A 15,490-nucleotide genomic window follows, 5' to 3' on the forward strand; every position below is an offset into this window, starting at 1 on the left:
TCGAAGAATAGTGTTGCACAAGTGGCAGTCACAACGTTTTGTGAACCTTTCAATGGTGCCATTGGTTTTGCTGAAGAAATGTAATGCAATCCCAGTAAAAAGAATTCTAGATAATAATAATAATAATAATGATGGATACTTATATAGCACACTATCCAGAAATTCGCTCTACGTGCTTTACAAAAACACTTTTGTTAACGTAACATATTACATTCATATACATGCATGTAGTTATGTACACATACATATGTATACACACAGTCAAGCACAGCAAACGGAAAGGAAGTGAACCTGCCACAATTGAACGGATCTGGCGAGACGGGGTATAGATATGGAGGAGTTCAGAAAAATACTTGGGGCCAGATCCCTTGACTGCAGAAAAGGTCAAAGTGGATAGCTTATAGTCTATTCGATCAGAAACAGGCAAGCAGTGGAGAGACTAAAGGAGAGGGGAAACATGGTCAAATTTAGAAGCTCTGCAAATGAGTCTGGCAGCGTTATTCTGAATTCGTTGGAGTGTGTCTAATAGATATTTAGGAAGGCCGGCCAAAAGAGAGTTGCAGTAATCCAATCTTGAGAGAACCAGAGAGCATATAAGTGTCTTGGTTGCATCTGTTGAGAGATAGTGGCGGATAGATAAAGACTGATGGTGACTAACCGTCCTCACCCGGGGGGTGGGGGGGGGGGCATTCCTTCATTGACGATCATACTCGTCAGTAGCAGGCAAGGTGTTCTGTGTACATGTTGACAGAACCAAGACGTGGACTCCATCGTCTTCCCAAACGTGTCTGCACTAGATCCGGACAATGGCCGAGGCAGCACCGTGGAGTATTCCTTGACAGTAAGTGATGGGATGGGATGATGGTGTTTTAAGTAGTTCAGTGCAGGCTGTTGCCAATGCTGTCAAGTATGTAATTATATTATTTTTCATTTTCACATAATACTAATCCTAATCTCACCTTTTTTCCTGCACATTTTAATTGATAATGGTTATTTGCTAGTTCTGCTGATGAAAACAAACACATATCAGTCAATTTGCACACTTTAATTGGTAGTGGTTGTTTAATTTTGCGTGCTTTATGACTTTCCTTTGCAACTGCTCTGATTAGATGGTACCCTTTCTTTTGTATTATTAAAACAAATTTAGTAAAATGTTCGAGCATTCGCGTGACTTGTCTAAATAGAGTCCCGCATATTTATTGATACGGTGAAAATATATTGTTTGCTGTCATTCTACGCTTCTGGTCAAGCATTACTGGCTTGGGTTTTGCAAACTCTAACCATCTTGCAGCAGCTCTTAACAACAACAGCGACGGTAGCAATTACAGCAATAGCAGCAACGGTAACTTTTACAACAACAGCAACAACGACAACGACCACTGCGACGATGATAGCGACAAGATGGCGACGACCAACTTACAGAATGCAAAGCAGTGCGAAGACAAAATGGTTGACGGGAATATACTGACATATGTATTTCAAATAGTTGTCTGCAGCTTGTGGTGTGAAAAGCGTCAACTTCTTCCTTTTATTATTATTATTTTTTGGTGGGGTTATGATGTTTGTAACTCACTTTCTTGCTAACGCTATAGAAACGCTACTACTACCACTGCAATCTAACTGCACTTTCTGTTTTATTCCTTTTGCACAACAGACGGATGCTCAGGTGAGTCATTCATGTGTAAAGTGTGTCTGTTCGTTTCGTTTGCCCCATTATTATATTGTGTTTCGTGTTTGTTTGTTTTGTTTGTTTCTTTATTATTTTTTTTATCTTTTTGTTTGCCTTCGGTAGTCCTTGGGCATATTTTATTATGGTATATTCGACAGAGAATTTTCTTTGGTACTGATCTTTGTCTTTTTTTTAATCACTCACAACAAGGAATCATCCTTTCTTCACTCCCCATCCCCTAATTCCCCGCACGCACCTGTTTCCTATTCACTATGTCAAACAATCAGTGTATCACTTTCTTTTCATTCGTTTGACCAGTGTACAGCCTCATCTCTCTCTCTCTCTCTCTCTCTCTCTCTCTCTCTCTCTCTCTCTCTCTCTCTCTCTCTCAAAAGCAGTGTTGTTTGTATCAGAAGATGAGAGTTAGTAGTTGTTTGGAACGTTCATTGCCGGATACATAAGACAAATCTGTGTGTAAACTGAGCTAAATTGTAGACCGTAACGATAAATGTATAATTATCTAATTTTGCAAGCGCATGTATTGATGAATACATTAATATTCTGATAGAAAATTACATGTTAGTGCGTGTGTATGTGTGCCTGAGAGACGCATATATTGATGAATACATTAATATTCTGATAGAAAATTACATGTTAGTGCGTGTGTATGTTAGTGCGTGAGAGAGAGAGAGAGAGAGAGAGGGGGGTTGCAAGGAAGAAAATAAATTATTTCTTATGTTTATACTGTGACAAAAATCTCATCTCTGACACCTTGTTTCCAGTATTCTGTTTGTGTTAAAAAGTTATTTGAATTAAAACATGTATGACAATTTAGACCACAATATAAAACGTACGTTCTTCATTTCTGTTCGTTTGAAATATTTTTTTTTGTACAATTTCACATCACTTTATTTTCAACTGTCCTTCTTTTCTCTTCTTTAAGTTGTAACACAAAACACAACACAGCTTATCGTTGAACTACATAGTTGTAATAAGTTATCTCGATCTCTTGACCAAAATTTAATAGTCGTGTCGGAATCTGTCTGTACTTATGATTCACGTTTGCTGACACACAGGGAGCGAATGACGAATACAGATCAACGTTTGAAATCTCGAGCACCAATGGGAAAATTTTCCTGAAGAAAAAGCTGGACTACGAGAAACGCAGTTTCTACATCTTCAAAGTGGGCGTCAAGGTGAGGACTGTGTTAATTAAGTGGCTGCAGGCGCTGCTTTATTGAGTGCGACGCCCCCCCCCCCCTCAACCCCCAACATCCTCTTATACACTCAACCACAGAGAAAAGCACGTTCGCACGCATGCATAAATTTGCCATGGCACATAGTTTCTGTTAAACTGTTCTGTATGAATGCTGAAATACTTCCATTCACCCACCGCGCACCTGTCGCGTGCGTGTGTATCTATTCGTGTGTATTTGTGCGATTTTGAGTGTATGTTAGCGTGTATGCGGGCATGCTCGCCCTTGTGTGCGTTTGTATGCGCAGGCGCGCAGTTGGAAAAGGGAGATAAAAAAGTACCAGTGCTGCTCTGTTTTGAATTGCAGGCTGTCAATGTTTAATGACAGCATGCTTTTTTTTTATGCCTTTTTAACTTTAGTTATTGCATGTGTGTATGTGTATGATTGTGATTATTGTCATTGAGGTTTACATCGACTTAGCATTTGAACATTGAATGTCTTTTATGTACTCATATTGAATGACTGTGATTCTCGTACATTGTTTATGTGACACACACACACACACACACACACACACACACATATATATATATATATATATATATATATATATATATACCCACACACGCATTTCTTTGTCTGGAGATAACAGTATCAGTATCAGTAGCTCAAGGAGGCGTCACTGCGTTCGGACAAATCCATATACGCTACACCACATCTGCCAAGCAGATGCCTGACCAGCAGCGTAACCCAACGCGCTAGCTAACAGATAGCTAATAACAGTATATTCTGAATGCACTGGGCAAGGGAGAGAATGAAACATTCTGCTTGTACAGAGCACGGGAGACAATAGAAAATTATTTTTTGCACAGGACAAGGCAGACAATACAACATATTGTATGCACAGGACAAGGCAGACCAGGACAAGGCAGACGATACAACATATTGTATGCACAGGACAAGGCAGACAATACAACATATTGTATGCACAGGACAAGGCAGACAATACAACATATTGTATGCACAGGACAAGGCAGACAATACAACATATTGTATGCACAGGACAAGGCATACAATACAGCAATATGTTTGCACAGGACAAGGCAGACAAAATATTCTGTATGCATATGACAAGGGAGACAATAAAACATTCTGCATGCACTGGACAAGGCAGACAATCAAACATTCTATATGCACAGGACAAGGGAAACTATACAACATTCTATATTGCACAGGACAAGGGAAACTATACAACATTCTATATGCACAGGACAAGGGAAACTATACAACATTCTATATGCACAGGACAAGGGAAACTATACAACATTCTATATTGCACAGGACAAGGGAGAACCGGTGGCGCTGGAAGGGGATCCCGCGGACTTCGTGGTGACCGTGTTGGACGTGCAGGACACGCCGCCTATGTTCGTCAACCTGCCGTACAGCACGGAGATCAATGAGGACGGCGCTGTGGTCAGTGGTTTGAGTGGGTGTATTCAAATGTACGCCACCCCTCTGTCATCCGGAACCACTCTGTTGCTTATCAACTGTTTGCGGATGACACTCAAGTAAACAATTTAGCCCCATCGGAGAATGCACAAGAACGTTTTTGAAAAATGCATCCATGATATAAAGAGCTGGTTGAACAATCAAAAACTAAAACTTTATAATGATGATGAAACACAATCTTTCTCTTTTTGATTTCTGACCTGTCTCCTTGTATTCCTCCATCATCAGTAAAGGTAGGCTCCTATGATCTATCATTCGCAAGCAAAGCATGAAAGTTAGGATTCATTATTGATTATGAATTTAGTATGAAAGATCACGTGTCAAACTGTCATTTACGAGCTCAAACGAATTAGTTCAATCCGGATGATGATGCAACAAAAACACTGGTCACTTCGTGCGTTCTTTCCAAGTAAGATTACTGCAAGTCTGTACCAGGAGGCTTACCTCCTTCTGTCATATAACCTATACATAAACTTGTCTGATCTTGAAAGCCTCTTGAAGACAACATTGTACTCCATTTCTGTATACGTTACACTGGCTTGCAGTATCTGAAAGAATAAGGTTCAAAATAGCTCGTATATGTTTCTGTTCACTAACTGGTTCTGCACCATTGTACCTTTCTGATCAAGTAAAGATTTACAGTCCATCCAGCTTCTTCGTCTGACACACGCATGTTTGAAATCCCGCAAGTCTCATGATTTCCGAACATTTGCACATTGTGGCTCTTGCTTTTTGGAAATCTCGAACTAAGGCACTGCTCCACCATTAAATCTTTCAAGTTTAATTTCAGAACATACGTGTTCAAACGCTATTTTAAACTGTTGATCCTTGTTTCCCAAATGCTAAACCGTCTTTGTGTGTGTGTGTGTGTGTGTGTGTGTGTGTGTGTGTGTGTGTGTGTGTGTGTGTGTGTGTCGAAGTGCTTGTGAGGAGGGGTGGGTCGCTGGGGGTGAGATGGGAGAAGTGTGTTTCCTGAGTGATGCTACACTGTTATTAATGATATAGTGAGTTTGTATCGTATTTTACTATATTTCTGTGTCTTATTCATACAAGATGTATTGTAAAATGCGCTTTGAGGCGCAGTGTGAGTGCTATGTAAATTCAGATTCTCTTCTTACTGTTGTTATTGTTGTTATTGTTCTTTTATCATCATAACCATCATAATGATGGTTATTATGATTAGTTGTAGGACTAGTAATGTAGTAGTCGTAGTAGTAGTGGTGGTGGTTTGTTCACTCCATCGCTCCCGCATGTCTTCTTTGGTTCTTTCTTTCGTTCATTCATGCTATTCTCCCATTGTCCTTTCCGTCATTCCTGTCTTTCTTCTTTGAGTCTTCCATTTGTTGCTGCGGTTCACCTGGCCTGGATTGCATGAGCGAACTTGGCAGCGCGAAGTTTGCTTGGCGTTACGAATTTCCGTAACTTTCCACGCTAAATCCATTAGACTTGGGAACATTTTTAACGCTAAGGAGACTTAGCGATGCTAAGATCGCTCATGTAACCCAGTTCTATAGTCTTTTCCATCATTCATTCCTTTATTTCATTCACTTGTTTTTGTTCGCGTATTCGTTCATTTGTTCGTCAATGCAATTTCCGGTTGTCCGTCGTATAATTCCTTCTTCTGTCACTCCGTCCTGTCTTCTTGACTTCGTTTATTCGTTCGTTACTGTCTTTTTCCCGTTGTCCATTCCATTTTCCGTTCCTGTTCATTATTTCGTTCAGTCCATCCACCATTCAGTCTTGGTTTTGCTTGTATGATTTTCCCCTTTATATGTCTCAGGGTACGTCTGTCCTGAGGGTGACGGGTATCGACGGGGATCAGGGTATTCCTAATGAACTGTCCTACAGCTTTGTCAGCGGTAAGTTGTGCCAAAAAAAAGGGAAAAAAAGAAAAAAGAAAAGAAAGAAAAGGGGATGGTATCACTAAAGATATCTTGACGAAGACAAAGACTCCGAGCGAAATATACAACAACAAACAAGTTATTGTCATTAATACATACATGATGCCTGTTTTCGGCCAGATGCCAAACTCAAAAGCGTTTTGCAAACACAGGGTCATTTTTACAACAGGCTGCTTACCTGAGTAGAGCCAACTGATATGGTTTTAAGCCTCTAGACATTCGTTTCTTGTTTCATTCAGTCAGGCTTCAGTCACGCGCACACATACATGTAGGCTATTTTAGAGTGGATTTTTCGTCAGAATTTTGTCAGGGACAACCTTTTGTTGCCGTTGGTTCTTTAACGTGCGCAAGTGCATGCATCACACTGGACCTCGATTTGTCGACTCATTCGATTTACCAGTACACTGTTAGCCGAAAGAAATGTATGGAGAAAATTGAATGACTTTTAACGTTGACAAGACAAGAAATATTTTGTTTGATAAAACCCCTTGAGGGTTCTCAAAAATGTTAATGATTTTCTGTGTTAAGACAAAAGACAAGACAGGTTTATTTCAGTGAATCCTGTGGGGGTATATGAACGTGATACACATTTCGTGTGGCAGGCGACCACCAGAACTTTGACATCAACGAGAAGACGGGCTGGATCACCGTCAAGTCGGCCCTGGATCGGGACTCTCCCAGCATGGCCGACAACGGAGGCGTGTACGCTATGTGGGTGCAGGTGGGTACGGGTACGGGTGGCCCCATCTCTCTCTGTCTCTCTCAACGTCTTACTGATGGCATTTGGTGTGTTTATGATTCAAATATTGCTGCTGCGTCCATTCCATTTCTCAACCTCCTAACTCCGCCCCTCCCTCCCCAACCTCTCCACCTCACCCCCCATGTTTGTATAAGGGTCTATGGCCGATGTACAATAAGCAATTCAGTGTTTAGTGTTCAGTGTTCTCTTCTCTCTCTGTGTCTCTCTCTCTGTCTGTTTGTCTGTCTGTCTCTCTCTCTCCGGGTGTCTTGTTAGACTTTTTTCCCTTTCTCTCCTGAGACTCAGTTTCAGCCTCTGTACCCCAGTATTTTTTTTATCGAGTGACAGGAAACTTAACGACCTTGTAGCGAGTGAATTTTAATATTACGATTATATTTACATCAGAATGTTTAAATCTGAGGGTCTCACAATGTGCATGGGGTTGGAGGGAATGAGACCGGCGTAGGGGTGGGTATAGAGAGTTCTTGTAGTTTGTTGCTTTGTAGTAGTCTTTTTCATTACTTGCTTTCTCATGTGATTGTCAGTGAATTTTGTCGTTGATATCTTTCTTGTTAATAGTTCTGTGTCCATGTGTTCTTTTGATGTAGCCCTTCCCCCACGTCCTGTTTTTGTCCTTCTTTCTTTTATACCCCAGGGCTGGGTGAAAAAAGCATACGTTTTGCTTATCTCATTACCATGGTAAAATAAAATTTCGTTTCGTTTCTTTCTTCTTTTCTCCTCCTCCTATTCTTCTCCTCCCTCATATTCTTTTCTCTTTCTTCTTCTCATTCGGATCCCCCCTCCTTTTCACCTTCCTTCTCTTCCCTCTTCTTCCTCTTCATTATCCCAGTCATCATCACAGTCAATATCATCACCACCATTCTCACCACCACCAGGACCACTACCACCACCGCCATTATGATCATGATCATTATCATCGTCATCATCATCTTCACCATCATCATCATTGTCACCACCCTCACCACCACCATCATCACCACCACCATCATCATCACCACCACCATCATGTCCAACTCCTCGCGTGTGTCACGTGCAGGCGACAGAGATCGACGTGCCGGGCCGGCCCAACTACGGCAACACCACGGCGAAGGCGATCGTGACCATCTCTGTGCAGGACGTGAACGACAACGGACCCAAGTTCAGCGAGTCCCACTACACGGCGGAGATCCTGGAGAACATGAAGGACGGGGTGCCCGTCACCTTCCTCGGACCCGGCATGAGGGTGTTCGATAAAGATCAGGTGAGGGAACAGCCGCCGTGGCGAAGTGGTTAGCATTGCGGACTGACAGCTTGAAGGACACGGGTTCGATCCGCAGCAGAGGCAGGCTTTTACGGCCTGCGATGGTCTTCTGCTTGGAGCTGGGTGTGCTGTGGGCTCAAAATTAATGGGAAGACTGGGACCACACATTCGATGGTCATCTTTGGGATTGTTGCTGAAATTTCCTGATCATCACTGCAGGCGTCTGTGTCTCTCAGACTGGTTGACGCCGGGGTATATTATGAGTACAGCCTTGTCAAATAGCCTCAAACCCCATCACCATTCATCATCATCGAAATATAGAGGTCCGAATGTCCCAAACTTTGGGGCACAAAAAAGTTAGATCATGTGACGGGGGTCTGGGGCACGTGTGTGGTGGTTTCCCGGTTAGGGTTCACGAGGCAGAGCAACCGGCTGGCGTTCAAACTGTTCGGAAGTGGAATCCCTCATACCCTAGCATAAAGAAACTGGCATTTTTGCTGCCCTGTTTTAACGAGTTGTTTAGTGGCGTCTGCGTGGTGTTAAATAGGTCGCCCCTTCCACCGACGGACACATCAACTGTCGTGGGTTTCGACGTTATTCCCGTATGTAAGTAAGGTGTTTGTGGACGGGGACAGAATAGCAAAATTATGCCAGTGCTCCCAGCCACAACATGCCAGAATTATAGGTGCTGAGAAACACACCCGGTGGTGTTTCGTGAAGACGACGGGAAGTTTCTAGGTGTGTATAACTCTGTGCCTTTTTATGTGCCTCTGTGTATTAGATGTTGATGGGATACGTTGACCAGCACTGGCTTCAATTGTGTGCCTTGTTTTACTTTTAAAGAGTATTGGGTCTTGTTCTTGTCTACGATTTATAACTGGCTGTTTCTGGCATTGTTTTGAGATCTGGTTTCAATGGCAGTCGCAATGTTTGTTCGACGGTATCATTGTTACTGGCTGTACACTTTGGAGATTTAACGAACTAGCTAGCAAATGCTCTTAAGATCAAGGTGTTCGTATAGGGGAAGTTTTTTCTCCACATGCGCATACAAAGTTGTAGGTTTTTTTCGTTTCTGCACTGATAACCCATTTTCTCATCTGCACCACGTACCTTCCTTTCGTTTTCTCTCTGTCAGCTCTATTGTTCTTACTTTTCGTTTGTTTATGATTCATGTTACAATGTTAAAACTTATACCTACATGAATACACGTTAGTAATTTAGCATTTATATGTATATATACACTACTAGAGGACTTAGTAGAAGACGTTCGTTGTTCTGTCGAATTCGTTGTATTTGTATTCTGCCATTTTCACATCAGATATTGTACAAACCAGTTCTCCCGCTGTAATTCTTTCACGCCGGTTGTTTTCTTAACTTTGGACGACTGCCCCCTTGTCTCTCCGTCTGTGCCCTACTTAGTTGTTTATTTTGTCGTTTTATCATTACACAATATGTTATATCAATGCTTTACACGAATCAAGGCCTGATCAGCGTGTTGGATTTATGAGAAGGTCAGGCATTTGTTGCTCCTTTTTTTTCTCTCCACCAGATGTTGTGTAGCTTGTGTGGATCTGTCCGCATGCTCTGACACCTTTTTGAAAGTGAAAGTGAAAGTAAAACTGATTGCCCTGCCTTCAGGGAACCAACAGTCACTTCTCGCTGAGCGTGGAGAAGGAGGGCCAGCCGTACCCAGACTTCACCACGCTGCCCGGCAAGGTATACACAGAGAACACCGTCCTCATCCGTGTCCGCAACTCCAAGGCCCTCGACTACGAGAAGGAGAAGCAGCTCGTTTTCCAGGTAATGTACTATGCCACAACAAGAAGCATGTGGAGGTGGGTGGGGGGTGGGAGAGGGGGGGGGGTGAAAGAGGGGGAGTTGGATGCAAGTGTTGATGGGTGGGTGGTTGATTGATTTTCCACGCTCGTAGGATAGATAATTGCAAGATTTTTTAAATTTGTGTCTTTCTTTTTTTTTGTTTTGCTTTATCAGAGGGGTCAGCAGCAAATTTATTGGTTTTTATGCATTGTTCCGCGCGCGCGCGCGCACACACACACACACACACACACACACACGCACACACGGAGAAAAACTTATGCACAGAGAGACACTGTTAGAAACACACACATAGTCAGAAACACACACACACACACACACACACACACACACACACACACACACACACACACACACACACTCACACTCATGCACCTGCCTCACCCCTCGCCCTGCAGACAACACAACACATACAATATTTTCCTCCATCTGAGACGAAAGTCAGAAATAGAACCCTCATCAATATGATTCCGAGGACATACTTCTGGCGACAGTATATTCTGCAACATCCCTCTCGCTGACCACTGACTGAACGGACTTTACTGACCTCCAGGTGGTGGCCAGGGAGATAGACACGGCGGAGAAGCGGTCAAGCACGGCCACAGTGACTCTGAATGTGCTGGACATGAACGACAATGATCCTCGCTTCGAGGAATCCAAGTACCTCTTCCCCGTCCAGGAGAACGCGTCTGTGGGGCAGAGCATCGGGGCCATTCTGGTCAGAGTTGTCGTTGTTGTTGTTTGTGTGCGCTTTGTCATGGTTTTTTTTTTGTTGCTTAAGATTGGTTATGTTTGTGTGTGCGTTGTCTTGTTTGTTTTGTTTGTTGGTTAAGATTGGTTATGTTTGTGTGTGCGTTGTCTTGTTTGTTGGTTAAGATTGGTTATGTTTGTGTGTTGTTTGTTTTGTTTGTTGGCTGAGATTGGTTATGTTTGTGTGTTGTTTGTCTTGTTTGTTTTGTTTGTTGGCTAAGATTGGTTATGTTTGTGTGTGCTTTGTCTTGTTTGTTTTGTTTGTTGGCTAAGATTGGTTATGTTTGTGTGTTGTTTGTCTCGTTTGTTTTGTTTGTTGGCTAAGATTGGTTATGTTTGCATGTGCTTTGTCTTGTTTGTTGGCTAAGATTGGTTAAAACTGGGGTGTCCATCTGACGAACGAGGAGGAGGATAAGGAGGATGTTAGTTGCTTTTTCAGTATTTTTTCTTTTTCTTTCTTTCCTCAAAAATGTCGTGTTTGTTTGGTTTTTTTTTTCTTCTTTTCTTAGTTCCTATTTTCGTCCTTCCTTTCCGTTTTTCAGTCTTTCATCCTTTCGTTCTTTCTGTGTGTGCTGCGTAGGCGTGTATGTTAATGTTAGGTAATTGAAGATGATGGAATCTCCCGTCGGACGGAGGGATGAGTAGGCAGGCAGGCTAATCTGTCGGTGTGTGTCTTTAATCGTTCCGACATTAGCCTGGTTGCCTGACCAGCACAGATGACTTTTTTTTTTTTTAGTGAAGAGGAGTTGTGCAGTCCCTTCCCCACTCTCGCCTACCGACGCTCACAGTCCCACAGGTGCAGATACTGCCACGTGTGGTAATTGAAGAATTCAAAGCCAAACACTGAAATTTGGAAAATATTATTATTCAAAATATGCATGATGTATTTCCGAATGTCCTTTGAAAATTATTTCTTTTAGTGAATGTAATCGTAATGCACATACTTCTTTAAAACAAAAAGGAAATTGTCAACAACTAAAACTTCTTTATGATAACTGAAACATTTTTTCCATCATAAGGTACATTCACAAAAAACAGGTAAAACAAACACCGGTATCATCAGGTTATTTATCCATTTTAGAATGGTCTTTCAGGTTCATGTGAGTTGTATTTGTTTTTTAAAGCCATATTTTAAAAATCTGGAATGAAGAGAATCGTGTTAGATTCACATAGCCATTACTTTTAAAACCACTTTGGTGTATGTCATATGGCATATAATTTCTAAACCAGTGTCATTAATTTTACATGAATGTTGGCGTACTCATATGGTATGCATTGTCTGTATCTTTTACAGCCACATATGCGTATGTCATATGGCATGCTGTTTTTCTAATACCTATATTTTTTTACATCCGTTCAGGCGGACTCTTTTGACAAATCTTTTCGAAAGCCTGTGTTTTCCACAGTCACTTAGGCGTATGCCAAATAGCATGTCTTTCCTAAAGTATATATCTTTTACAGCCACTTTGTCGTAGGTCTTATGTCTTTACTAAAGCCCATACATTTTATATCAATTCATGTGTAAGTCATTTTTTCAGGACTGCGTCATATAGATGTATGTGTCTTTCCAGGCTACCGACGATGATACGGGATCATATGGAAACGTCAGCTATTCCCTACGTGGAGACAACGAAAAGTATGTACACACAGTCCATATTGAATACTGGTGAAGCCTTGTTACCCGACGAAAGCATATCACAGAAAAATAAAACACGGAATTGAAAGAACGGGGCAAAACGTGTTTACTATCTGTTAAAAAAATGTCCAGCGTTTGGTCGAAAATGTTGCATAAATTTGTGGGAAACCAGCATTTAATGGCTACTTTTATTCCGAGAGAAATATTACAAAAACAAGTAAAACTGAGGCCCTTAAGTTAAGATTAAATCATGTAAAAAATATTATTAAGTCGATGTTAGTTTGACATGAAGAAGGGGAAATAATGATGTCACCATCATCAACCTTGTCATCTTCTTTTGTACGCATTCATGTTTTTACTCTAGTTTTTTTTCTTCTTGCTATTATCCTTGTTCTTCTTGTCCGTCTTCTGCTTCTGCTTGTGTTCTATTGAAAAAGAAATCCGGATTAAAAAAAAAAAACAACAAAAACCAGCAACACATGTAGTAGAAAAACTTGTTACTTAATTCAACGTAACTAAATACAACAACTATCTCGTCGCTATTCTTGTTCCCCAAACACTGTCACCATAACGACAACCACAACCACCGCTCAGATAACTCTTCATTCCCTCCCCTCCTTCCATACTTCCTTTTGTCTGGTCAGCATTTCAGCGTACTGTTTTTGTTGTTCTTTCTGTATTCGTTTTGTTTGGACAAATGTTTGTACAGAAAACATAGCATACATACATACATAAACAGCATAGCAACAAGAAACTGCTGATGTCGTGATCAGTCATGTGGAAAATTATTTTTTTGTTTTGTTTAGTGTGGCCACTGGTTAACGATTCACAAACGCAAAAATACTGAAATAAGTATTTTGTTGTTGTACATGAACGACAATTATTGAAATCGATGTTTTTTGTTGTTTTGGTTTTTTTTGCGTAACCGTGGTTATGATTATACTTTAAGACATGGCGTTAGATTTTAAAGGCAGGGCATAAGATATAAACATGATCATTGTCCGAATTTACTATTTGTTGTTGTTGTTATTATATACGTCTTTCATTATTATATGGCTGTGTCGTTAAAACAGGCGGAAATGAGTTCTGTAACGTTTGCAACATGATGAATATGGATACTTATATAGCGCCTGTCTTCGGTCGGAGACCAAACTCTAAGCGCTTTTCAAACACGGGATCATTTGCACAACAGGCTGCCTAATATCGCACTATTATTTTTCTGTTATTATTTTCAAAAAAATGATAAACGTCCCCAAGCCTCCCTCCCTCCCCAACCGCCCCACTCCCCCCCTCCCCCCAAAAAAAACTAGCAACAAAAAACGGCAAAAAAAAACCCCCCACCAAATTATATTTTCCCCGTTCAGGTTCCAAGTGCACAGCCAGACAGGAATCCTGTCCGTGAAGGGCAGTCTAGACAGGGAGACCACAAGCCACTACTACCTGTCGGCGGAGGCGATGGACGGCGGCGGGAACCGCGCGGCCACCGAGATCGAGGTGGTCGTGCAGGATATCAACGACAACGCGCCGCTCTTCCGGCGCCGGGACTACGAGGGCGTGGTGCAGGAGAAGTCGGCGTCGTTCTTGAGGCCTATCGTTGTGGAGGTGTGTGTGTGTGGAGGGATAGGCGGGCGTGTGTGGTGTGGAGGGGTAGGTGGGTGTGGGCGGGCGTGGCGTGTGTGGAGGGGCGGGTGGGCGTGTGCGTGGAAGTGTGTGTGTTGTTTATGTGTGTGTGTGTGTGTGTGTGTGTGTGTGTGAAGGGAGTGGCGGTCTTGTGTGTGTTTGTGGATGAGTGGATGTATTGTGTATTTGTGTGTGTCTGTAGAAGGGGGTGTGGGGTAGTGTGTGTATGTGGATGTGTGTGTGTGTGTGTGTGTGTGTGTGTGTATGTGTATGCGCGCGCGTGTGTGTATGTGTATGTTTATATCCGTGCGTGTATGTGTCCGGAATTCTGAAATTGAAGCTTGCATAATACAGCCAGTAACAGACGAAACACTGACAGATTCATGAAACGAGAGTATTGTCCTCCGGCAAAATTATGTAACAGAAAATCCATTGTGATAGGTACACAAATATATAAGCATGCACACAAGGCCTGACAAGCGCGTTGGGCTATGCTGCTGTCAGGCATGTGCCTAGCAGATGTGTTGTAGCGTATATGGATTTGTCCGAACGCAGTGACGCCTCCTTGAGAAACTGAAACTGAAACTTATTTGGCTCCCAAGGCGCTGGATGACGATGAGCCGATGACCAACAACAGCCAAGTGTACTACCGCATCGACAGCACGCCGACCAGCCTGGAGACCAACTTCTTCATCGACCCCAGCACGGGGGAGATCAGCCTGACCAGGCCCCTGGACTACGAATCTCTGAACCCCGCCCTGGGCGGCAAGGTGGTGCTGAAGGTGTCCGCCCTGGACATGGGACAGCCTCAGAAGTCCTCGGCCACTTTCGTTAACATCACCGTGGAGGTAGGTTGCGGGTTGTTGTTGTTGCTGTTGTTGTAGTTCAATCGATTTTCTGCATTTTGAGTAGAAGGTTGAATTGTCTGTCATGAAGGAAACATAGAGACAAAGAAGTGTGTGTTTGTGTGTGTGTGTGTGTGTGTGTGTGTGTGTGTGTGTGTGTGTGTGTGTGTGTGCGTGTGTGTGTGTGTGTGTGTGTGTGTGTGTGTGTGTGTGTGTGTGTGTGTGTTGTAGCGCTTGATATGCACCCAAGCAAGCTTGAGTGACTGAGTAGCGTGAAGACGAAGTTAGTGGCATTGTTAGGATTAGTGCCGTCATGATATTACAGAGAAAGAGAAAACAATCCTAATACTATCTGTTTGCAGGACGTCAATGACTTTCCACCCGTCTTCGGTGATCCGTCCTATTCAAAAAACATCCCGGAAAACTCGCCTCAAGGTTGGTTACTGTTGCACACCGGTAAGACGATTCTATACACAGCGTACAAACAAATCTTTCCGAAATCGCAGCCACATCCCTTCAGTACACGTA

General features: G+C 42.4%; 1 protein-coding gene across 6 annotated transcripts in view; it reads left to right on the plus strand.

Moving 5' to 3' along the window:
- LOC143289174 (cadherin-23-like) overlaps positions 1 to 15,490 on the plus strand; it is a 96,114-nt gene that overhangs the window by 52,154 nt on the left and 28,470 nt on the right. For all 6 annotated transcript variants that reach the window (XM_076598109.1, XM_076598102.1, XM_076598128.1 and 3 more), the window contains 13 exons: positions 752 to 841; positions 1,655 to 1,666; positions 2,746 to 2,865; positions 4,207 to 4,338; positions 6,155 to 6,233; positions 6,878 to 6,996; positions 8,072 to 8,275; positions 9,914 to 10,075; positions 10,665 to 10,829; positions 12,433 to 12,497; positions 13,862 to 14,099; positions 14,720 to 14,965; positions 15,325 to 15,397. In XM_076598109.1, coding sequence (XP_076454224.1) covers positions 752 to 841; positions 1,655 to 1,666; positions 2,746 to 2,865; positions 4,207 to 4,338; positions 6,155 to 6,233; positions 6,878 to 6,996; positions 8,072 to 8,275; positions 9,914 to 10,075; positions 10,665 to 10,829; positions 12,433 to 12,497; positions 13,862 to 14,099; positions 14,720 to 14,965; positions 15,325 to 15,397 — 1,705 coding nt within the window. The remainder of the gene's footprint in view (positions 1 to 751; positions 842 to 1,654; positions 1,667 to 2,745; positions 2,866 to 4,206; positions 4,339 to 6,154; positions 6,234 to 6,877; positions 6,997 to 8,071; positions 8,276 to 9,913; positions 10,076 to 10,664; positions 10,830 to 12,432; positions 12,498 to 13,861; positions 14,100 to 14,719; positions 14,966 to 15,324; positions 15,398 to 15,490) is intronic.

The sequence above is a fragment of the Babylonia areolata genome, chromosome 1, assembly GCF_041734735.1.
Source record: "Babylonia areolata isolate BAREFJ2019XMU chromosome 1, ASM4173473v1, whole genome shotgun sequence".
Taxonomy (NCBI): Eukaryota; Metazoa; Mollusca; class Gastropoda; order Neogastropoda; family Buccinidae; genus Babylonia; species Babylonia areolata.